We start from the raw sequence: 24815 nt of genomic DNA on the forward strand, positions 1-24815 counted from the left end.
AACATAAAGGCAGCCCAACTCGCAGCAGCTGTGAGACATGGGACCATGAAGAAACAAAGCAAGGCTTGTTTCGACAAAAACAGTACATGCCACTGAGTTTGCAGTAGGGCAGCAAGTGATGCTTTCCTTATACAACCCCAGTTCATTCCTTTCCCCTAAATTCTCCGGACCGTACTGCATTTCAGACAAAGTCAGCCTCTTGGTATACACAATACACAATACACAGAACCCCGAGAAAGCTAGACCCACGATAGTTAACAATACCCCGACCTGGTGTGATATGTTTAGCACCTGGTACTCACTGTCGTATGTAGTAGAAGCCCTCTTAGTACTGGCGATACTTTGCAGTGTCGTGAGTCAGGAAATGGCGAAAGAGAGCCTACCACTCTCTCACCCCGATATACAGGTTTAGGTCTCCCATTTTCGTATTCCACCAAACCCCCGGACATGAATTAAAGTGCATCCATTTCTCTTTATGTATTCTGTTAAATAAAGAAATGTAAACCTCTGTGTCTGACTGCCAGGCCAGAGAAATGTGTGTGCTGCTATTTTGTACAGTTTAAGATGTTATAGATTATTTTGGGGATTGTTTGACTGAGGATAGTTTATTGAGGATAGTTAGAGGTTCCAGTTTTTTATTTTTCTGTAATGCATGCATTAATATCATAGCGCCCCATAGAGTTTTATACTAATGGATGTATTTTAAATGATTTAGGTAAAATTGTGTTTCATAGGATAGGGCAGAGTAGAGCCTGATTATGGGTGCCCTGTTTGGTCAGAGAACGAAGACGACGCAGTAATGTGATCATGAACGCTTTGCGTTGAGGATCACAAGGAGGGAGTGTAGCAATCTGGGATGGCCACATCCCAATTACAAAATGAACACTTTGCAAAGAATGCTGGGAAAATTGGACAATACCGAGAAAGCAAGCAGGTGCAAGGTTTGTCTGTTGATTGGAGCTATAGCTCCCAGACAAGACCGAGATGCAGAACCATCTACATACTAATGAGCCACCTCCGGGGACAAAAGGGTAACATTTAGGTAAACAATGTTAAGACAGACACCCCGGCGCCACAGGAGACTAAAACAAAGCAGACCAACGGCCACCTAGGACACGCCCAGCAATCAGGGAACCCACCCCTCTATTGGACGAAAATTGATAAGAACGATTGGGAAACGGCCCAATTAATTGGGGCCAAGTTCAAGGCCCGCCCAAAAGAGCGCGAAGCCCTTTCGAGTATAAAAAGGACTCCCCAAAAGAGAATCGCTCTCTTGGCCTTGGCTCTCAGCGAGGAGAGACCGGCCAAAGCTGCTCCAGACCAAGTGAGTTCCAAGTCAACGCACGCTACGAGATAGATGCACTTAGTTGCTATCCTGTAAACAGCTCAACCCAGCAGCCTCAGAACCGAGCAACGGCCATTGTTCCTCTGACTGAGTGAGCACCCGAAGCTAAGTATAGGCTTTTAGCAGTCGTGATAGTTTAGGTTGTAGAGATTTATGCATGAGTATATTTGACTGTATGTAAATAAATGAGCATTGATTTTGAACTTATTAATTGGTGTATCGAGTCTTTGATCAGTATTCGGTTTTGAACCTTGTGGCGGTATCGAAAGATACCTGGCGACTCTTGAGCAAACATAATTAAACAGAGCCATATTAAGAGAGAACACAATTAGCAACAGAAGAAAGCCAACACAGGCGCCATTGTTAGGGAGAGCGCTCTCCATTCCTGCTCATGTTTCGGCGATCACTGGAAAATCACATCTTTTTTAATGGACTCCCTGAGCGGGGACGTTTTGGAAGCAAGATTAGGAATGAACTTTCCAACAAAGCTGATCATACCCAGAATTCGCAATACATCCTTTTTACCCAGGGGCCTCGACATGTTAATGATGGCCTTGATTTTCTCATCACTTGAAAATCACATCCTTCTTAATGGACTCCCTGAGCTGGGACGTTTTGGAGGCAAGATTAGGGATGAATTTTCCAACAAAGCTGATCATACCCAAAAGTCGCAATACACCCTTTTTATCCGTGGCCCTCGACATGTTAATGATGGACTTGATTTTCTCATCAACGGCTGTACCCCCTTCGATGACATTCTGTCTCCAAGAAATGTAATGGCATCCATGCCAAATTGGCATTTCACCTGATTAAATTTGAAGCCTTTTTTTTAACCCTTTGGAGCACTTGTAAGAGTCGTGATTCATGTCCCTCACGTGTGGATCCCCAGATTATGATGTCATCCAGATATACACGGACACCCAAAAATCCTTCCACTATGTGTTCCATGGCCCGATGAAATTGTTCCGATGCAGAGATAATTCCGAATGGTATCCGCTGAAACAGTACCGGCAAAAGGTCGTATTAAAAGTGCAGTCTTGTACTTGTCTCATCAAGCTTCAGCTGCCAGAGGCCCTGCGATGCATCCAGTTTGTTGAAGAATGTCACACCAGCCATTTCCTCCCTTTTTGGATGGAATAGTGCTCTTTTAATGCTCGCATTGAGGTCCTTGGAGTCCATGCAAATTCTCAGGTCCCCGTTTCGTTTCTTGACACATACCATTGAGTTCACCCAGTCCGTGGGCTCTTCAATGCGGCTGATGACACCCAAGGGTGTCATTCCCTGTAGCTCAGCCTTGCATTTCTCCCTCAGCGGGTCAGGAAACGTCTGGGCGCATGCACCACCGGTCTCGAGTCTTCCTTCAGTTGTATGCAGTAGGTGAACGGTAGCGTGCCAAACCCCTGAAATACCTCCCATGTGTCTTGGAAATGGCCTCCACCGAGGCGGATCAGGGAGGTGCCAAGCAATCTGCAGCTTACACCCTTTTGACTAGCCCGAGTTCTTCACAGGCCTGCACCCCAATGAGAGATTCACCCTCCATCTCTATCACAGAGAATCGTATCCTGAGTTACCTTTTAATGGTGACATCCAGCTCGCATTCTCCCACAGTCGCGATTTGGTGCCCATTGTAGTCCTTGAGAATGATTCCTGCCGGTCAATGTGAGGTACTATCTATAGCTGCTGCATCACCGAGAGCAGAATCAGGTTGGCTCTCGCTCCCGTATCAAGCTTGCACTTGATGACCATTCCATTGAGCATTACCAGGATTGTCCACCTGTCCTCGATGGTTCCCACATTTACCTCACTGTGTCTGCAGACGGTGCGCTTCACTTAGCCCAGGCTGGCCAAAGACACGTGTAGAACGTGCAGACTCCACACAGACAGTGGCCCAAGCCTGGAATCGAACATAGGACCCTGAAGCTGTGAAGCAACAGTGCAACGAACTGTGCTACTGTGCTGCATGCATGCTTTTATGTATGTTTGTATGTATGTTCAGGGCAGGGTTAGCTCAGTTAGCTGGATAACTGGTTTGTGATGCGGAGCAAAGTCAATTGCGTGAGTTCAATTCCCGTACCTGAGGTTATCCAGTAAGGCCTGGCCTTCTCAACCTTGTCCCTTATCTGAGGTGTGATGACCCTCACCACCAGCTCTCCTCCACAAAGGAGGAAGCAGCCTATGGTCATCTGTGACTTTGGTGATGACTTTATGTATGTTCAAATGCATGTCCGTATGTATGTATGTTCGGGTGCATCCATGAGGATGGTTCCTTGTTTTCATTAGTTACCTCCTGCAGTTTAAAGACTGCCGTGTTAAAGGTTAAAATGACTCACTCAACGCACAGGTAGAGAGATTTTGCCTTATGCGCCCACGTGTTATGTTCGCTCAATTGATTAAACTTAGCAATGCATTTTGCTCAGGGGGAAGGGCGGGATTCAGCACCTTTGAACTCAGTAGGACATTTAACAATAAAAGGTCAGTTTGATCGTAGTTACTTGAGGTGCATGACGATCAAACGATCAGGCAAATCTGACTTCTCACTGATGAAAATCAGAGTGCGCCTTAGATTTTGCTGGAGTGTTTTGCCTCCCTAATTTAGTGGTGCACTGAGACAGACTTTCATCTGTTCCCTTGGCTGGCGAGGTTTCTCCCAAAACAGGTCGCTAGTCTATTGCCAGGGGCTTACAGCTTGAGCGCCGCCACTCCACATCAAATATGGCTGACCAGGAGTTTCTCCAAAAGGCAATAAGATATAGGAGCAGAATTAGGCCATAAAGTCTATCAAGTCTGCTCCGCCATTCGATCATGGCTGTTATGTTTCACATCCCCATTCTCCTGCCTTCTCTTCAAAACCCCTGATCCCTTTATTAATTATGGACCTATCTATCTCTATCTTAAAGACACTCAGTGACTTAGACTCCACAACCTTTGGCGGCAATCAATTCCACAGATTCACCACCCTCTGGCTGAAGAAACCCCTCCTCATCTCTGTTTTGAAGGATCGTCCCTTCAGTCTGAGGCTGTGCCTCAGGTTCTCGTCTCTCCTACTAGCGGAAACATCCTCTCCACATCCACTCTATCAAGGCCTCTCAGTATTCTATAAGTTTAAAAAAAACACTCATCCTTCTTAACACTTATCGAGTACAGACCCAGAGTCCCCAACCTGTACCAGCTGCGAATTCTGAATTCTCCCTCAGTGTACCCGAACAGGCACTGGAATGTGGCGACTAGGGGCTTTTCACAGTAACTTCATTGCAGTATTAATGTAAACCTACTTGTGACAGTAAAACATTATTATCTTATTATTACCTTCTCATATGACAAGTCCTTAATTCCGGGATCATTCTTTGAACCTCCTCTCGATCCTCTCCAAGGCCAGCACATCCTTCCTTAGATACGGTACCCAAAACTGCTTACAATATTACAATGGGATCTGAAATACATCTTATCTTATTGTAAAGAACCTCTTTTAAATCCTTGTCTGATCTTTGTGTCCTTTTAATTCCTGTCTTGCTGGCTGCTGATTGCAGATTTTTGGTTTAAACTACAGACTTTCTGCACAACCTGGGAGCTGTGGTAAGTATTCATTTCTGTTCTGATTAGGCAACTGTGAGGCTAGAGCTCTGAAGTTTCTCTCACCTGTTAGATTCTTCCTGAGGGTTCAGGATAAAGGGTGGGGCTGTTTGTTTAAAACCCTTATGTTGAGAACTGTAGATTTAGGTCAGTGAGGCTGATAGTCCAGCTGGTGGATGAAAGCTAGAATTGCACAGACCTGAGGGGACCTGAAGACTACCACCTCAGCAGCAAAGATTCAACTCACTACCTTCTAATCCCTGTTATTTGTGTCTGGGGTGGAAGGTGGACGGGGTTTGGAGAATGGTTAGATTAGTAGACCATTGTTCTACTATTTCCATTACATGTTTTTCTCTTCTCTTGTTATAAATAAAGTTTTTTTTTTTTTTTTTTTTTTAAATGTTTTACTTGCAAATCTGGTACCTGTCAGTCACTGGAGCAGTCAAGGGTCAAAGATCTCAGGAAAACATACAAATGATTTGTTAATTCACTTATGTTGGACACTGGGGCCTGTGGGGCTGGAATTGACCATGTATGAGCCCAGGGTGTCGTAACATTATTTAGCAGCCTCTGGTACGGCGCCTTGTCAAAGGCCTTCTGGAAATCTAAGTAGGTCACGTCACTGGTTCTCCTGTGTCTACCTTCCTCATTACCTCCTCAAAGAATTCTAACATATTTGTCAGGCATGTACTCCCCTTGACGAAGCTGTGCTGACTCAGCCCTATTTTACAATGCACTTCCAAGTAGTCTGCAATCTCATCCCTAATAATAGACTCGAAAACCTTACTAACAGCCAAAGTCAGGATAACCGGCCTTTAATTTTCCATCTTCTGCCTCCCTCCCTTCTTAAATAGGGGTGTTACATTTGACATTTTCCAGTCCTCTGGGACACTTCAATGATTTCTGAAGAATCATCGCCAATGCCTCCACAGTGTCCTCAGCTATCTCCTCCAGAATCTGCAGTGTAGTCCATACGGTCTAGGTGATTTTTTTTTCACCTTCAGACCTTTCAGTTTCCCCAGCACCTTCTCCTTCATCATGGCCACTACATTCACCTCTGCCCCCTGACTCTCTTAAGCTCCAGTATGCCATTGATGTCTTCCACAAGAAGACTGATGCAAAGTACCTATTCAGTTCCTCAGCCACTTCTTTGTTCCCTATTAATCCTTCTCCAGCCTCATTTACCTGCTCTCCTGCTCTTGCCGCCAGTGATCGGCACGTTCGGAAGGATTTTGCAGGTTGACACGCTCGACCTGTTTGCCCGAATTGTGGGCACGCCTTCCTCGACCATCAAGTCCTGAGCCATGTCACAAACCTGGAACTTCCTGGCTCAGAGGCAAGGACAATGACCCACTGCGCCACAAGACATCCTCGGCTTTTAATTTGGTGCTTGTTGTTTTTGGCAGATTACAGGAAGGCGCCCAGAGACGTGCCCCTGGCATTGGTTTTATCTGGCGGAGGGAGATAATGATCACATGGAAGCATTTGTTCGCAACGTGATGGCTGAAATGCCCAGTGTTTCTCCTCTGCCCAGTTATCAATGGGCTGTCTTATTGAACAGCAGGTGAAATCCACGTTGCTGAACAGCAGAGGGAGTAGTGGCTGCAGACGGAAGAACAGTTCACGTCCCGAGATGGTGAGAGGCTGCGATGAATTATTAACCTGATGATGTGAACAGAGCATGGACAGGAAACGCCTCGGAAGAAAAGGGAAGATTGTAAAATGTGAGGAGAGGTTTGCAGCCAGAAAGGGAAAGCGTGAACTGCGGTTCATTTGGCTCGGCAGAAAGCTGCCAAGGGAGGTGGACAGACTTGGAGAAACCTCCTTCAGGACTGATCTTCACATTCAGGTTTTGACACAAGGGCTATCATTGAAAGGTTCTGTCTGCTGGGTCAGGAGGCATGTGTCAATAACGTTTCATCAGGAATGATGAGCGCAAGCCATGCAATGGTTGGCAGGATTCTCAGTTCACAGTTGTGATGTTCTCTACTTTGCTTTACCTGGATGGCTTGGATATAGTGTTGAATAAAGAACACCAAGCTTTGTTAATGAACAAAACTAATTTATTAACACGACTAACGGCGAACAAATGCTTCCATGTGAATTTATTTGCATTCCTAAAGTACAAGGTTACTATATTAAACTATGCTATCTCTAACTGCAGAACTCTCAAATACACAACTGTTCCGATGCCTCACCATCTTCAAACTCCCACAAGGCTTAGCACCAATGCCTTATATACTTGTAAGTGTAGTTCCCTCTAGTGGCTACTCTAGACACTTCATTAACCCTTGCAGTTCTTACAGTTATGGTAATAGCATATCCCCCTTTCTTTGTAAAAGAAAAATTATTGTAAACTTTGGTTGGGTTATTTTTCTTTGAACATTACATTGCATGTATGAACCTTACTATTAGCTAGTATTTATCACAAACTTGTTATCATTTTTACATTTCAGTCAATATGCATATCATGATATCCCCTCTTTTTTTAAAAAGATGTTTGAGATTTCTACAAACAAATGTATATTAAGGGCATTGTATGTTACATGTAATTGAGTACTGATATTGTACAGTAGTTAACAATTTTAAAACTTTTTACAGTCCACAAATTGAGTCTGTACTCAGTCTTCACTGTGCTAGTGTGGTACATGACCAACAAGTCAGGTTTTCGACTGGTTGAACCACTGTTGGTGTCTGACGTGGTATTTGTTCTGTGCTTGTGGTGGCGAATTTGTGTTTTCTTTGCCCTAAAAACCTGTTTGCTATCTGTTTTTCTTAGCAAGGTCCAACTCCTCTAGGCTATTGAAATTATGTTTTTTGCTCTTTCTACACAATGTCCTTTCTTCCTGGCATTTGTGCCATCGTGCGTGAAGTTGGCATTTGTCTGTTGTGTCTCGAATGGTCGCTGTTTTTCATACATTGTCCTGCAGTCCCTTGCTCAGTTGCCATCTGGATTGCTTTCCATAGTGTATGGTTTGTCAATTTTTACTGCAAATTTAATCACTTTTGTGTCATTAAATTGCAATGCGTTGTTTAGTTGTCCCTTGGTTTCAAAGTCGTACCTTTGTGTTAATTCTGTTGTCCCGTAGTTACTCTTTGTGTGCTCAAGGTCACCTGCTTTTGGCTTAGCTGATTCATTTTTAACCTTTTTACTATCAGTGTAATTTGGATTATCAGATGTATCGTTGAGCTTTGTGATATCAATTCCTTTTGGATGATCTGATATATCATTGAGCTCTTGGAGCTTCTCATCTGGAGTCAACTTCTCCAAGATGTAATTTTCCTGTAGGCTGTTGACAATTGATGTGCTCTCAATTGATCTGATCACCGTTGCACTTTTATTGTTATGTTCTTGTTGGCTGTTCACAATTGATGTGCTCTCACTTGATCTGTTCATTGCTGCACTCTGATTGTCAGCCTTTGTACAGTCCAACTGAGATCTGTCAGTCTCGCCGTTGTCCTGCACAGCTTGTATGCTACTTGTGATCGCTTTGTCACTCATCGCAAATAAAGTGGATAGACTATTATAGTCTTCTTTTTGTTGCTCATCAGCTGTTTCTTCACTGTTGTCATTAATGGCAAATACAGTGGATAGATCTTCATAGTCTTCTTCTTCTGGTTCAGCAAATAAACTAGAGATACCTTCACAATCTTCTTCTTCTAGCTCAGCAAATAAACTATATAGACCTTCATAGTCTTCTTTTTTGGCTCAGCAAATAAACTAGATAAACCTTCAGTCTTCTTCTTGTTGCTCATGTCAGATTACTAATATTTATGTTGCAACGATATGCCATTCCATCAATGTATTGGATTTATCTATCTTTAGTAGAGTACTATTCAATTTTTCAATCGTGTTACTAACAGAATAATTATTTAACCCTAATATCTCTGCCATATTTGAGTAATATTCTTCAATATAGGATTTATCCTCTGTATTCTTACATTGGTTAAAGTCATCTGCTTCTTTCATGCTGTAAGCTGCTAGTTCAATGCTGCTGCAAAAGTCTTGTTCAGCTGTTGGTTGAAATTCAATCAATGTTCTACCGTGCAAAACAAAATGATTGTTTGTTGCAGTTTAAACTTGTTTTTCCAATTGCCGGGCATTTTTTCTTCAAGTGGGCATGGCCACAACCTCTACATCATCACGTTCGTAAAGTCGTGCGCAAACTTCCATTGCGTATGCGCAAATAGATCGTCTTCCGGAGTGCGCTCTTTTTTCAAGTGCGCATGCGCATCATTGTGCACATGCACAGAACAGTCATCTTCCGGATCACGTCTTTTTTTCCGCTGCGAATGTGCGAACTGTCCGGCATCTGAAGCGCAAACTGACCTTTTTGACCGCACTGTATTTCTAGCTGCGCCACAGCTTCGACGGAGTTGGGAACTTTCACGCCACATCCCAATTTCGGAACATCTATTTTTAGTTGCTAAACTCGCACGGGACATTTTAATAGAATCCTCCAGCATTACTGTTTGTTGCTTTTGCAGTCGTTAACCCTAACTCAACTTTTCATTTATTTAAAGCTCACAATAGCTATCAATTTTTTCAATGACCACTTTAAACTTATTTTTTTCAACTTCATTCTCAAAGTGGAATCAGTTATACAGGTTAATAGCCTGCAGTCCAGCCAAACTGAGTAACAGTGCAATATTTTGCTTCTCACTGATTGCTTGGAGGTTTAAGGCTGAGAGGTACAGTTCAAACTCTTGTTTGAAAATTTTCCAGTTCACATCTACATTACCCGATGTCCTGAATGACTTTGGAGTCTGCAGACCCACCATGAAGCTTCGGCTGGGTATTTATTTTTGCAATGCTGCTGGTTGTTGCTACTGGAGTCTGGTTGAGATTTTTTTCGCAAGTTATTTTTTCTTTCTTAGAACGGTGATTCTTTCTTTCTCCCTAAACCTGACAATTCAACTCCTGGTACCATGTGAGAACGTTACTATTTAAAGTTTTCCACTCCTGGTAACATATGGTGTTCTCTACATTGCTTTACCTGGATGGCTTGGATGCATAGTGTTGAACAAAGAACACCAAGTTTTGTTAACAAACAAATGTAATTTATTAACTCTACTAACTGTAGTTCCCTTTAGTGGCTACTCTGGACACTTTATTGATCCTTACAGTTCTTACAGTTATGATAATACCAGTCAGTGGGGCATGGGTTCGAGCCTCACTCAGGGACAAGTTTTAGGCAGACAGTCCAGTGCAGGCAGCTCCACCGCCACAAGGTTAGGACAGAGGGAGTGCTGCACTGTCAGAGGGTCAGTACTGAGGGAGTGCTGCACTGTCAGGGGTTCAGTACAATGGGGGTGCAACATTGTCAGTACTACACTGTTGAAGGGTCAGTACTAAGGGAGTGCTGCACTGTTACAGGGCCAGTACTGAGGGAGTGCTGCACTGTCAGATAGTCAGTACTGTGTGAATGCTGCACCGGCCGAGTTTCAGTGCAGACCAAGTGCTGCAATGTCAGAGGTTCAGTACTGTGGGAGACTACATTGTCGGAATGTCAGTGCAGAGGGATGCGGCAGTGTCGGAGGGTCAGTACTGATGGAGCACTGCAATATCGGAGGGTCAGTATTGAGGACCCACTGCACTTTCGGAGGGTCAGTATTGAGCACCCGCTGCACTGTCAGACGGTCAGCATTGAGGCAGCGATGCACTATTGCAAGATCAGTACTGAGGGAGTGCTGCGCTGTTGCAGAGTCAGTACTAAGGGAGTGCTGCACTGTCGGAAGATCTGCACTGAGGGAACGCTGCACTATCGCAGGGTCAGTATGAGGATACGCTGCCCTGTCGGAGGGTCAGCACTGAGTGAAAATTGCACTGTTGGAGGGTCAGTACTGAGCGAGTGCTGCACTGTCAGAAGCCAGTACTGAGGGAATGCTCCACTGTCAGAGGGTCAGTGGTGAGAAGTGCCGCACTGTTGGAGGTTCAGTACCGAGGGAGTGTTGCACTGTCAGAGGGGGTCAGTACAATAGGGGTGCTATACAGTCAGTACTACACTGTTGAAGGGTCAGTATTAAGGGAGTGCTGCACTGTCTGAGAGTTGGTACTGTGGGAATGCTGCACCGGCAGAGCTTCAGTGCAGACCAAGTGCTGCAATGTCAGAGGGTCAGTACTGTGGGAGACTACATTGTCGGAATGTCAATGCAGAGGGATTGCTGCAGTGTCGTAGGTTCAGTACTGATGGAGCGTTGCACATTCGGAGGGTCAGTATTGAGGACCCACTGCACAGTCGGAGGGTCAGTATTGAGGCAGCGATGCACTATTGCAAGATCAGTACTGAGGGAGTGCTGTGCTGTTGCAGAGTCAGTACTAAGGGAGTGCTGCACTGTCGGAAGATCTGCACTAAGGGAACGCTGCACTGTCGCAGGGTCAGTATGAGGGTGCGCTGCGCTGTCGGAGGGTCAAGCACTGAGTGAAAATTGCACTGTTGGAGGGTCAGTACGGAGAGAGTGCTGCACTGTCAGAGGCCAGTACTGAGGGAGTGCTGCACTGACAGATGGCTGCACTGTCAGAGGGTCAGTACTGAGGGAGCACTGCACTGTCAGAGGCCAGTACTGAGGGAGTGATGCACGGACAGAGGGTCAGTACTGAGGGAGTGCTGCACTGTCAGAGGCCAGTACTGAGGGAGTGATGCACGGACAGAGGGTCAGTACTGAGGGAGTGCTGCACTGTCAGAGGCCAGTACTGAGGGAGTGATGCACGGACAGAGGGTCAGTACTGAGGGAGTGCTGCACTGTCGAAGGGTCAGTAATGAAGGAGTGCTGTACTCTCCTGGGTCAGTAGTGAGTGGGAACTGCACTGTCAGAATTGCTGGATGAGAGGTTAATCGAAGGCTCCGTCTGCCCTCGCGGGGGGTGTAAAAGATCCCATGGTTATTATTTGGAGGAAGAGCAGGGAGGTGGGGGACGTTTGCCCGGTGTGTTGGGATCAGTATTTATTCCTCAACCAACATCATTAAAAACTGATGATCTGGGTCATTATCACATTGCTGCTTATGGGATCTTGCTGTGCGCAGGTTGGCTGCTGATTTTCCTGAATTACACCAGTGACCTCACTTCAAAAATAATATTATTCTTTGTCTATGAATCACTTTGGGATGTCCTCAGCAAGGGAAAGGTGATCGAGAAATGCAGGTATATCTTCTCTTTTGAATTGACAAAGATATTCCAGCCTGCTATTTGAGAGAACAAAGAACAAAAAAAGTACAGCACAGGAACAGCCCCTTCGGCCCTCCAAGCCTGTGCCAACCATGCTGCCCCACTAAATTACAATCTTACACTTCCAGGGTCCGTATCCCTCTATTCCCATCCTATTCATGTATTTGTCAAGATGCCCCTTAAATGTCACTGAGTGGGTGAGGGGGAGGCTGAGAAATTGTCTGACAGGTACCTGCTCGTCAGAGGCCAGCATGGTGAACATGGGGATGATCTCGGACTTTAAGTGCTCCAGTTCGAGGACCTTTGCAAACTCGCCCAGTTTGGCGGCCGCTGCTCGTCGCACCATGGGAGTGTCGTCCATGCACAGATTCTTAAAGTTTCTGCGAGCGGAACGGGGAGAGGGAGGAGAGGGAGGAGAGGGGAGAGGAAGGAGGGGGAGAGGAAGGAGGGGGAGAGGAAGGAGGGGAAAGAGGAAGGAGGGGGAGAGGGAGAGAGGAGGAAGGGGAGGGAGGGAGGAGGAGGGAGGAGGAGGGGGAGCGAGGAGGGAGGGAGGGAGGTGGAGGGAGGGATGGAGGGAGGAGGAAGAGGTAAGAAAGGGGGGAGGGAGAAGGCGAGAGCGAGGGAGCAGGTGATGGCGGGAGGGGAGGAGCAGGGGGAGATGGAGGGAGGAGGAGGGGGTGAAGGAGGGAGGGGGAGGGGGAGATGGAGGGGAGGGGAGGGAGGGGAGAGGAGGAGGGGAGGGAGGAGAGAGGAGGAGATAGGGAGGGGAGAGGAGGAGGAGGGAGGGGAGATGGAGGGGGAGGAGGACGGGAGTGGAGGAAGAGCGAAGGGGAGGAGGATAGGAGGGGGTAGAGGGGGAGGAGGGTCGAAGGAGGAGGTGTGAGGGACAGAGAGGGAGGGAGAGGAAGGGAGGATGAGGGGGAGGGAAGTAACGGCAGGAGGAGGGAGGAGAAGGCGAGAGCGAGGGAGGAGTTAGTGGCAGGAGGAGGAGGGGGAGAGCAAGGGAGGAAGAGGGGAGAGAGGAAGAGGGAGGGAGGAGGAGGGGCATAGGGAGGGAGGAGGGGAGAGGAAAGGAGGAGGGAGAGAGGGAGGGAGGAGGGGAAGAGAGGGAGGGAGGAGGGGAGGAGAGGGAGGGAGGGAGGAGGGGAGGAGAGGGAGGGAGGAGGAGGGGGAGAGGGAGGGAGGAGGAGGGGGAGAGGGAGGGAAGAGTGGAGTGTGAGGGAGGTATGTAGTGGAAGGGTGGAGGGGAGTGGGAGGGAGGAGGGGTGCGGGAAGAGGAGGAGGAGGGAGAAGGCAGGAGAATGAGGGGAGAGGGAGGGTGGAGGAGAGGGAGGGAGAAGGAAGAGAGGAGCGAGGGAGGAGGGATGATGGGGGATGGAAGTAGGGAAGGAGCAGGAGTCGGAAGGGAGGAGGAGATGAGGGACAGACAGGAGTCAGAGAGGATGGAGGGAGAAGGAGGAGAGAGGGAGGAGGAGGGAAGAGGAAGGAGGAGGAGGCAGAGGGAGGAGTCGGAGAGGAGGGAGGAGTCGGATAGGAGGGAGGGAGGGGAGGGGAGAGGGAGGAGGAGAGGCAGAGGGAGGAGGAGGATAGAGGGAGGGAGGTGGGAAACCACATCGGAGGGGTGTGAAGTTTTGAGATGGAAAATAAAATCAAGTGACTAAACAGATGTGGTTGAAAACATACAGCACAGCTGTCAACACAATAGTTTCAGTTTCCAGCAAAGACCTTTCCTCAGAATATTTGCAGCAGAGAAACAGGCAACTGGGATTGAGTCCCACATTCTCCCTGCTATCTGTGGGATCGAGACCCACATTCTCCCCACTCCCTGTGGGATCAAGTCCCATATTGTCCCTGCTCTCCGTGGGAGGGAGTCACACATTCTCCCCACTCCTAGTGGGAGCGAGCCCCACATTTTCCCCACTCCCAGTGGGATCAAGTCCCATATTGTCCCTGCTCTCCGTGGGAGGGAGTCCCACATTCTCCCTGCTCTCTGTGGGATTGAGTCCCACATTCTCCCCACTCCTAGTGGGAGCGAGCCCCACATTTTCCCCACTCCCAGTGGGAGCGAGCCCCACATTCTCCCCGCTGCCTGAGGGAGCGAGTCCCACATTCGCCCCACTCCTAGTGGGAGCGAGCCCCACATTTTCCCCACTCCCAGTGGGAGCGAGCCCCACATTTTTCCCACTCCCAGTGAAAGCGAGCCCCACATTCTCCCCATTCCCTGTGGGAGCAAGTCCCACATTCTTCCCGCTCCCTGAGGGACCAAGTTCCACACTCTCCCCATTCCCTTTAGAAGAGAGTTCCACATTCTCCCCACTCTCTGGGTAAAGAAGCTTCTCCTAAATTCCCCATTGGACTTGTTAGTGACTGTCGCATATTAATGGCCCCCGAATCTGGTCTTTGGTCTGGCACCAATTAGCTGCCACATTTCGTGCATTACAAAAGTCACGATGCTCCATCATCAGCTGAGAAGTGGTATGGAAAATCCTGAGATGGTGAGAGGTGCGAGAGAAATTAAGGTCTATCTTTTGGTCGAAATTGTCAAAGCGCTGAACTGATCCTCATCCAGAGTGGGTGGGGGCTAGGGGGCTTCAGAAAATAACCCCCATACACCTAACATCCACCCCTCCCCCTCCACCAAATTGGTGCGGGACACCTGGATGGACGCGCTTGTGCTGCACGATACTTACAGCCTCAGCTCTGCCTTGACGGAGTTGGGGACTCGCTGATAACACACGCTGAAGAGGCCGCAGGCCGATGTCCGGGAGGTGAACCAGTCCCCGCTGGCGAGGCGCTTCACCAGCGGCACAAAGTGCCGCTCCAGGTCGGGGGAAGAGTGCTCCTTGGAAATAACGCGTAGTGATTCCACGGCCTTGTCCCGCACCACAGTCTCCTCCACCGTGGCCAGGCTTTCGAGCGGAGGCTGATTCGCGGGCAAGGAGAGGCAGGGTTAGACGTAATGGCGAGCCCAATACAAACTTTACCACACAGCATACTCAGGAAAATGTATTGTCTGTACCGCAGAGGCATGCTCAAGGGAGTTTGAATAGGGATGCTCCTGTTCCTGCGTAACATGCTCAAGAGATCCAATGGGCCTCCTCCTTTTCCTGTGTAACAGGCTCGAGGGGGGATGAATTGGTCCCCTCCTGTTCCTATGTAACAGGCTCGAGGGGGTAGAATGGATTTCCTGCTGTTCCTGTAAATGGGCTCGAAGGGGCTGAATGGGCCTCCTGTTCCTGTGTAATAGGCTTGAGGGAGCTGAATGGACCTCCTCCTGTTCCTGTGTAACAGGGTCAGGGGACTGAATGGGCCTCCTCCTGTTCCTGTATAACAGGCTCGAGGGAGATGAATGGACCTCCTCCTGTTCTTGCGGAACAGCGTAGAGGGGGCTGAATGGGCCTCCTCCTGTTCCTGTGTAGCCAGGCTCGAGGAGCTGAATGGGGGCTGCCTCCTGTTCCTGTGTAGCAGGCTCGAGGAGCTGAATGGGGGCTGCCTCCTGTTCCTGTGTAACAGGCACGAAGGGGCCAAAGTAGCCCCTAATCCTAGTTTCTCCAGTTTGGGGTCTGAGAATAGTGTTGCACACTGGCAGAGTTTCTTGGGCTGGATTGTTACCCAGCCTGCTCGAGATAGGGGCCAGCATTTCAATAAGCTTTGAATTAAAATTTTCTTTGGAGCAGTCTGCCTGCATGTGGCGATTTCTCATACGTCTCGGCTGTTCCTTCTTTGATGAAGAATTGTCCCCCGCCCCCTTAGCACCGTACTGCAGAGCGAAGACCTCGACAACTCACCAGCAAACAGTTCACAAATGCTGGGCCTCCCACCAGGGCAGTGAACGATCCCAGCTGTTCAGCCAAGGCCAGCAGCACCTCATCCTCATCGTATATCGTGTCTGCAATATAAAAGCGAAACAGTTATCCAACCTGATTTAAATTAGGGAACTAGGGTTTGTTTCTGCAGGGCAATGTAGAGGAGCTACGATTGACTTACTTCGACCTTCAGCAGACCATACTGGAAGCACTGTGCACGGTTTCTGTCTCCATATCCCTTGATTAGACCACACTTGGGAGCATTGTGCAGTTTCTGTCTCCATATCCCTTGTTGGACTACACTTAAGTACTGTGCATAGTTCCAGTCTCCATGTCCCTTGGTTAGACCCTACGGGGAGCACTAGGCATAGTTCTGGTCTCCATATCCCTTGGTCAGCCCACATTTGGAGCACTGTGCAGTTTCTGGTCTCTATATTGTTCTGGGCCAGGGTTTAGAAAATTCCAAAGTATATCATGGAGTTCACCAGACCTACAACTGTTTATTGATTTTAGTTACGATGAGCACAAGGACCTAGCTTTCGGGTGTTATTCAACAGAGGCCTTAAGCACTTTTAATCAAAAACAAGCTTTATTCTACGAATTGAGTTAACATTTTTATAAACCCACACAGTAAACAGTTTTATCAACTACAACATAAATACCCCACACAGCTACAGTAATCTATGTATCACCCTTAATAAATTCTCCCCTTTAACTGTTCCAATTTAATAACAAGATCCCATAAACAAGTACTCCCTTTTCATAGGTGTGGCCCAGCACATGGCACTCTTAATATCTTTAAGACTGTGGTATGGATACTCTTGCTTCCTTTCCAAAACAACAGGTTTGAATTCCTTCCAGAAAAGTTATCTCGTTTAAGTTCTCAAGTAATCTGGAAACAGCTTTTAAACTGAAGATAGAGAAACACTTCTTTTTCAACCTCTGCAATACAAAACCAGGTTAAACTCAAAAACGAAAGTAAAACTCAGGGCCACAGCCCAGCTCCCCTCTCACACAATGACATCACTGAAGCCATGTGATAAGACAAAAACATTTTGTAAAGGGACACTCCCATGACAATATCCCTTGGTTAGACCACACTTGGAGCACTGTGCACCGTTCCGGTCACCATATCCCTTGGTTGGACTGCACCTGGAGCACAGTGCACAGTTCCAATATCCATATCCATTGGTTAAATCTCACTGGCAGCACTGTGCAGTTTTGATCTCCATATCCCTTGATTAGACCAAGTTCGGGGCACTGTGCAGTTATGATCTCCATATTGAGACAAAGACATAGTAGCACTAGATATTCACAAGGATGATCCAAAACCAAGAGGTTGTGACCACCAGGAAACACTGAACAAGCTGTGGCTCTTTTCTCTGATAAAGTGAAGGTTGAGGGGTTGACCTGATTGAGGTCTTTAAAATTATTGAAGTACTTCAATGATCGACTAAGAGAAGATGTGTCCACTTGTGTTGGAGTGGAGTATTACACTAGCTTCCATCAAATAAGACAGTTACAAATAAATCCATTTGGAAATTCAGAAGAAATTTCCTTCTCTCTCTCCATCGCACTCACCTGTTAGGAACGGAAGGAGCTCAGTCCGAGTCCTTTCTACACCTAGAGCCAGAGCAATGGTGGACAGCTTCTTGATGCTGTTGAGACGGAGCTGGAACAGCGAACAGCAAGGTTAAGGAACAACATGAATCATGGCTTTACCTGAGCGATTAGATGGGAAAATCCCTCAAACCTCGAGACTTGAGGGAATACACGGTCTTTCTCTCTGCAAGCTCTCCTCTTGACTTTGCCCGTTTATATCCCCAGTATCATTCTCAGGAACACAGCTGCACTCCCCCCCTCCCTCCTCTGCGAGGGTAATATACCTAGTACAGGGGGTAGCCACTGGTGCTTCCCTGTTGACCAGTAACTCGCCATCAAGATCATCAGGTACATGAAGGCCATTCAGCCTCTTGAGCACTCACCCCCATTTAGTAAGATTGTGGCAAATTTCAACCAAATCTCTTAACCCTGCACAACAGATCCCTGCCCCAACAAATCCCTGCCCCCAACAGATCCCACCCCCCACTAACCCACCCCAATAGATTCCTCCCCTCACTGACCCCTCAACAGAACCCTTCCCTCACTGTCCCACCCCAACAGATCCCTCCCCTCATTTACCCCTCCCCAACAGATCCCTCCCCTCACTGACTCTCCAACAGATCCTTACTCCTCATTGACCCACCTACAACAGATCCCCTCATTGACCCCTCCCCCAACAGATTCCTCCCCTCTCTGACTCTCCAACAGATACTTTCCCCTCACTGACCCCTCTCCCAACAGATCCATTCCCTCACTGACCGTTTCTCCACAACAGATCCTTCCCCCAAAATATCCCTCCCCAACTGAACCATCCCCAGACTGTTCCCCCTCACTGACCCCTCCCAACAAACCCCTCCCCCCAACAAACTCCTCCCACCATTGACATAGCGCCTTTACTGAACTTGCCACCTCGCTGACCTGTTCCCCTGTGACCCCCCACTGCATCCTCCCCTCACTGACTCCTCCCCCTCACTGAGTCCTCCCCCTCACTGCCTCCTCCCCCTCAGTAACCCCCTCTCTGATCCTCCCTACACTGACCCCTCCCTGACTGACTCCTTTGTGTCAGACTCCTCCCCCTCACTGATTCCTCCCCACTAGCCCCTCCCCTCACTGACTGCTCCCTTACTGACTCCTTCCCCTTAATAAAACCTGCCCCTCCCTGACTCCTCCCCCTTACTAACCCCTTTGATTCTTCCCCCTCGCTGATTGCTCCCTCACTGACCCCTCCCCCTCACTGACCTCACCCCCTCACTGAACCCGCCCAAGCTGACCCCACCCCCTCCCTCTGACAGACCCTGCCCTCTCACTGACTCCTCCCCCTCACCGATTCCTCCCCTCACTGACCCATCGCCCTCACCGATTCCTCCACCTCTCTCACTGACCTCACCCTCTCACTGACCCCTCCCCCTCACTGACTGCTCCCCCTCACCAATTCCTCCACCTCAATGGCCCCTCCCCCTCACTGACCTCACCCTCTCACTGACCCCTCCCCCTCACTGACTGCTCCCCCTCACCAATTCCTCCACCTCAATGGCCCCTCCTCCTCACCGATTCCTCCACCTCAATGGCCCCTCCCCCTCACTGACCTCACCCTCTCACTGACCCCTCCCCCTCACTGACTGCTCCCCCTCACCAATTCCTCCACCTCAATGGCCCCTCCTCACCGATTCCTCCACCTCAATGGCCCCTCCCCCTCACTGACCTCACCCTCTCACTGACCCCACCCCTTCACTGACCCATCCCCCTCACTTTCCCCTCCCCCTCACTTTCCCCTCCCCCTCACTGACCCGTCTCTGACCCCTTCCACTCTGACCCCTCCCCCTCACTGACCCCTCCCCCTCACTGACTCCTTCCTGATTCCTCCCCTCACTGACCCCCTCCCTCTCACTGACTCCTTTGATTCCTCTCCTCACACCCCTCTCTGACCCCACCCTCACTGACCCCTCCCCCAAACTCCTCCTTACTGACCCCACCACCTCACTGACTCCTCCCTCACTCTCTTTACGGACACCTCCCCCTCACTGACTCCTCCCTCAGACTCTCTTTACTGACCCCTCCCCCTCACTGACTCCTCCCTCAGACTCCTCCTTACTGACCCCTCCCCTCACTGACACCTCCCCCAGACTCCTCCTTTCTGACCCCACCCGCTCACTGACTCCTTTCAGACTCTTTACTGACCCCACCCCCTCACTGACCCCTTCCCCAGACTCCTCCTTACTGACCCGCCCCCTCACTGACTCCTCCCTCAGACTCTCTTTACTGACCCCTCCCCCTCACTGACCCCTCCTTACTGACCCCTCCCCCTCACTGACCACTCCCCCAGACTCCTCCTTACTGACCCCTCCCCTTCACTGACTCCTCCCTCAGACTCTCTTTACTGACCCCACCCCCTCACTGACTCCTCCCCAGACTCCTCCTTACTGACCACGCCCTCACTGACTCCTCCCTCAAGACTCTCTTTACTGACCCCTCCCCCTCACTGACTACTCCTTACTGACCCCTCCACCTCACTGACCCCTCCCCCTCACTGACCCCTCCCCCAGACTCCTCCTTACTGACCCTGCCACCTCACTGACTCCTCCCTCAGACTCTTTACTGACCCCTCCCCCTCAGACTCCTCCTTACTGACCCCTCCCTCACTGACCCCTCCCTCAGACTCCTCCTTACTGACCCCACCCTTTCACTGACTCCTCCCTCAGACTCTTTACTGACCCCACCCCCTCACTGACTCCTCCTTACTGACCACGCCCTCACTGACTCCTCCCTCAAGACTCTCTTTACTGACCCCTCCCCCTCACTGACTCCTCCTTACTGACCCCTCCCCCTCACTGACCCCTCCCCCAGACTCCTCCTTACTGACCCTGCCCCCTCACTGACTCCTCCCTCAGACTCTTTACTGACCCCTCCCCCTCACTGACCCCTCCCTCAGACTCCTCCTTACTGACCCCACCCCCTCACTGACTCCTCCCTCAGACTCTTTACTGACCCCACCCCCTCGCTGGCCCCTCCCCCAGACGCCTCCTTACTGACCCCGCCCCCTCACTGGCTCCTCCCTTAGACTCTCTTTCCTGACCCCTCCCCCAGACTCCTCCTTACTGACCCCTCCCCCTCACTGGCTCCTTCCTCTCAGATTCCACCCCTGTCGCTGGAATATAATATTTCTATTTCTCTATGTTGCTGTGCGCATTTATTTGAGGTGACAAAGTGTTTTATTCCCACTCTCTCTCTCTCTCACCTGGACATCTTCATTCCGCAGCTCGTCGATCAGCACGGCGATGGGATAAAGAGAATCATCACCAACCGCCGAGGAGGCCGCCATGGCAGGTCCTGCGGAGAAGGGGCGGGGCCTGGGGAGAAGGGGCGGGGCCTGGGGAGAAGGGGCGGGGTCTGGGGAGAAGGGGCGGGGTCTGGGGAGAAAGGGCGGGGTCTGGGGAGGGGGCGAAGTGCCTGCGGAGAGGGGACGGCCTTAAGCGAGGGGGTGTCCGAGGAGAGGTGGGGCGCGAGGATGGGCGCACCCTGAACTATGTGTTAATGTGCCTGCGGGGAGAGGGGCAGGAGCATGGAAGGGTGGGACCGGCGAGAGAGCGAAGTGGCAATGGCTCGCCTTGGCGGTTTGGTCCTTGATGCCGAGGAAGACGTCGACGGGCTGTCAGCTTGGCACGTGGCTTCAACGGTGCGGCGGTTTGACCCTGCCTCGACCCCCCTCCCCCCCGGAAATAAACCCTGATGCTTCAGCGCACTGGCACCTCCCAGAAACACGCGTTGTCACCTCTTGCCTGTCACCGGCGTATCCCGCGCGTGCGCCCTATCCTGCGTCTCGCGGGACAGCAGTTGGCGGTTGGTTATTCGCGCATGCACGACGGCAAAACCTTCGGATGGTCAGTAATTCCTGGCCACCCTGGTTGCCAACCCTCCCGGAATTCCCTTGGGACCAGATTGCAACTCGAATTTCCCCCAAACCCAACCCGACTCAGGAAATGCCAAACAGGAAACATTTTCCTTCAATGGTTTCGTGGCATGAGTTTTAAATTATAAATATATTGGATGGAAGCTGCCCAGGCAAGATGTTGACAGTAGGCGAGCAGTGTCTAGTCAATGTTGTCTAGTCAATGTGGGCAAGACCTGGCTTCATGCGGGCAGTCACCTCTGCAGACCAAAGTGGGGGGGGGGAAGGGGAGAGCTGGTGGTTAAGGTGCAAAGTTCAGAGGACATCAGGTCCAGGAATGTGGCCATCCAGTGTTGGCAACATGATTCACGCATGACAAAATGGTCAGGGGACAGATTTTTCATTAAGACCTTGGGGGGGGGGGAGGGGGGGGCTAGGAACCTGTTGGCGTTTGAGGGACACTTGAAGAACTTTGTGGCCGCAGAATTCAACATATTCAACGTTATTTTGAAAAAAGGATGGAAGGGGCAGCACGGTGGCGCAGTGGGTTAGCCCTGCTATCACATGGCGCTGAGGTCCCAGGTTCAATCCCGGCTCTGGATCATTGGCCGTGTGGAGTTTCAACATTCTCCCCGTGTTTGCGTGGGTTTCGACCCTACAAACCAAAGATGTGCAGGGTAGGCGGATTAGCCATGCTAAATTGCTCCTTAATTGGAAAAAATGAATTGGGGACACTAAATTTATGAAAAAAAAGAAAAAGTGATGATGAAAATAATGAGATTGCAGCAAGCTCGAGAAGCCGAATGGCCTCCTGCACCATTTCACGACTCAGCAATTGCTTTGTGTCGCTGTTTCCATTTGCTTTGGTGTCGGGTTCCCCAACAATGCAATTCTGAATCACGCGCGTGTTGAGAGGCGTTCGACTGCACTCAAAGCATTCATGATTTCTTTACTCAAAAGCTCTGAAACAAACTCTTCCGAGATGATTATCCAATACGGACAGGATTTTTTTTGTTTTTTCCAAGGAAAAAGTTGAAGTGTGCTGCTCATTTCCTTGAAGAAATCTTGACTGATTTGAGGCCTGCCTGCTGGACGTGGGATTTACATCGGACATGGAAGCCTTTTTAAAGTCTTTGAGACAAACAGCTGCTGTACTGCGCACAGGGAACACTGTGCACATTTGGGGCTTGTTTGGGTGGAAAATACAGGGTGCAGTATCTACCCTTCAGGAGCCTGACTCAAAATTATTCAGACTAATTTTGGAACCCTATGACTGACCCTCGTTCACCTTTGCAGCAGGTGAGGCAGAGAAGCCATCTTAAATCCAGTGAGAGTCTGGCATCAAGGCTCAAAGCCACCTCCACCAAAATGCCTTGGGGATGTCGTCAAAGCCTCCCACAAGAGGTCACACATCTCCACCAACTCTTGGTGACCGACAAAAACAAGATGGTTCTTACGATGATGTTGCAACTGGGCAGTCAGGTCCCAGAATGGAAGCCTGGCTCAATAGACATCAACTATTATTTTTTGTTCAGGAACTTGGATAAATAGTCATTTTGGGAGCAGCACGGTGGCACAGTGGTTAGCACTGCTGCCTCACAGTGTCAGGGACCCGGGTTCAATGCCAGCCTCAGGTGACTGTGTGGAGTTTGCGCTTTCTCCCCCTGTCTGCGTGGGTTTCCTCCGGGTGCTCCGATTTCCTCCCACAGTCCAAAGATGTGCAGGTTAGGTGAATTGGCCATGCTAAATTGCCCATTAGTGTCCACGGATGTGCAGGTTAGGTTATCGGGATAAGGTGGGGAAGGGCGCTCGGTTGGAGTGCTTTGTCAGAGGGTAGGTGCAGACCCGATGAGCTGAACAATAATAATAATCTTTATTAGTGTCACAAGTAGGCTTACATTAACACTGCAATGAAGGGAATAGCCTCCTGCACTATAGGGATTCAATGATTCTATGATAAGTCAGCCAGTTAACTTTTAACAAAAAAATAAAATATTTATTAAACATGAAAAGATGGACGATAATATAATACTCCTCCACTCCAGATGTATCTTCAGAGATATACACTGATTTCTAATGATAACCAAAAGAGAAACTGCTGGAAAATCTCAGCAGGTCTGGCAGCATCTGGAGGGAGAGAAAAGAGCTAACGTTTTGAGTCCAGATGACCCTTTATCCAAGCTAAAAGACATAGAAAGTGGGAGGTAGGGTCATCTGGACTCGAAACGTTAGATCTTTTCTCTCCCCACAGATGCTGCCAGACCGGCTGAGATTTTCCAGCATTTTCTCTTTTAGTTTCAGATCCCAGCATTTGCAGCCATTTGCTTTTTTCCAAATGATAACACAAGTTATAGGATATATCTTTTACTATAATGTCCTCAGAAAGAACACCGTCCTTGTAAATCAGCAGGTCAACTGTGGTCAGGCACACCACACTCTGAAACCAAGTGGCAGATTCCACCAAATATACATTCTGAGGATTTCGCATCAAATTTCCCCAGATGCTTATCCAACTGTGAGCCAGTGGTCTCACTGGACCTCCAACTTCCACACGAGTGTTTCCAAACTCCACTCTCTAAAAAACACACCTTAGAATGGACCCCTGTTCCTGTGTAACAGACTCTAGGGGGCTGAATGGGATTCCTCCTTTTCCAAAGTAACAGGATAGAGGGGGCTGAATGGGCCTCCTTTTCCTGTGTAACAGACTCAAGGGGGTTGAATGGACCTTCTGTTCCTTTGTAACAGGCAGGAGGAGACTGAATGGGCCTCCCCCTGTTCCTGTGCAACAGGCTCTAGGGGACTGAATGGGCCTCCTGTTTCTGTGTAACAGCTTGAGGTGGCTGAATTGGTCTTTTGTTCCTGTGTAACAAGCTCAAAGTGGCTGAATGAGCCTTCTCCTGTTCCTGTGTAACAGGCTTGAGGGGGGTAGAATAGATCTCCTATTTCTGTGTAACAAGCTCGTGGAGGATGAATGTGCCTCTTGTGCCTGTACAACAGGCTAGAGGGATGTATATTTTATTTGAATAACAAGAAGAGGGTGATCATTGGAAATGTGAGTGTAAGTATCAGATTTACAGCATGGTAGCATAGTGGTTAGCACACTTGCTTCACAGCTCCAGGGTCCCAGGTTCGATTCCCGGCTTGGGTCACTGTCTGTGCGGAGTCTGCATGTTCTCCCCGTGTGTGCGTGGGTTTCCTCCGGGTGCTCCGGTTTCCTCCCACAGTCCAAAGATGTGCGGGTTAGGTAGATTGGCCATGCTAAATTGCCCTTAGTGTCCAAAATTTCCCTTAGTATTGGGCGGGATTACTGGGTTATGGGGATAGGGTGGAGGTGTGAGCTTGGGTAGGGTGCTCTTTCCAAGAGCCGGTGCAGACTCGATAGGCCGAATAGCCTCCTTCTGCACAGTAAATTCTATGAATTCTATTATTAGTATTAAAA

General features: G+C 49.2%; 1 protein-coding gene across 3 annotated transcripts in view; it reads right to left on the bottom strand.

Moving 5' to 3' along the window:
* The window catches only part of LOC140386516 (serine/threonine-protein phosphatase 2A 65 kDa regulatory subunit A beta isoform-like), a 96113-nt gene extending 75287 nt beyond the window's left edge, over positions 1–20826 (bottom strand). For all 3 annotated transcript variants that reach the window (XR_011933630.1, XM_072468913.1, XM_072468914.1), the window contains exons 1-5: positions 20726–20826; positions 17470–17560; positions 15871–15971; positions 14773–15005; positions 12315–12462 (exon numbers count right to left, since the gene is read on the bottom strand). Coding sequence is in view for 2 of the 3 variants with exons in the window: in XM_072468913.1 (XP_072325014.1) it covers positions 12315–12462; positions 14773–15005; positions 15871–15971; positions 17470–17560; positions 20726–20809 (657 nt within the window). In the remaining variant the exon portion in view is untranslated. The remainder of the gene's footprint in view (positions 1–12314; positions 12463–14772; positions 15006–15870; positions 15972–17469; positions 17561–20725) is intronic.
* Positions 20827–24815: the final 3989 nt, after the last annotated feature.

Source organism: Scyliorhinus torazame, chromosome 12 (genome assembly GCF_047496885.1).
Source record: "Scyliorhinus torazame isolate Kashiwa2021f chromosome 12, sScyTor2.1, whole genome shotgun sequence".
Classification (NCBI taxonomy): Eukaryota; Metazoa; Chordata; class Chondrichthyes; order Carcharhiniformes; family Scyliorhinidae; genus Scyliorhinus; species Scyliorhinus torazame.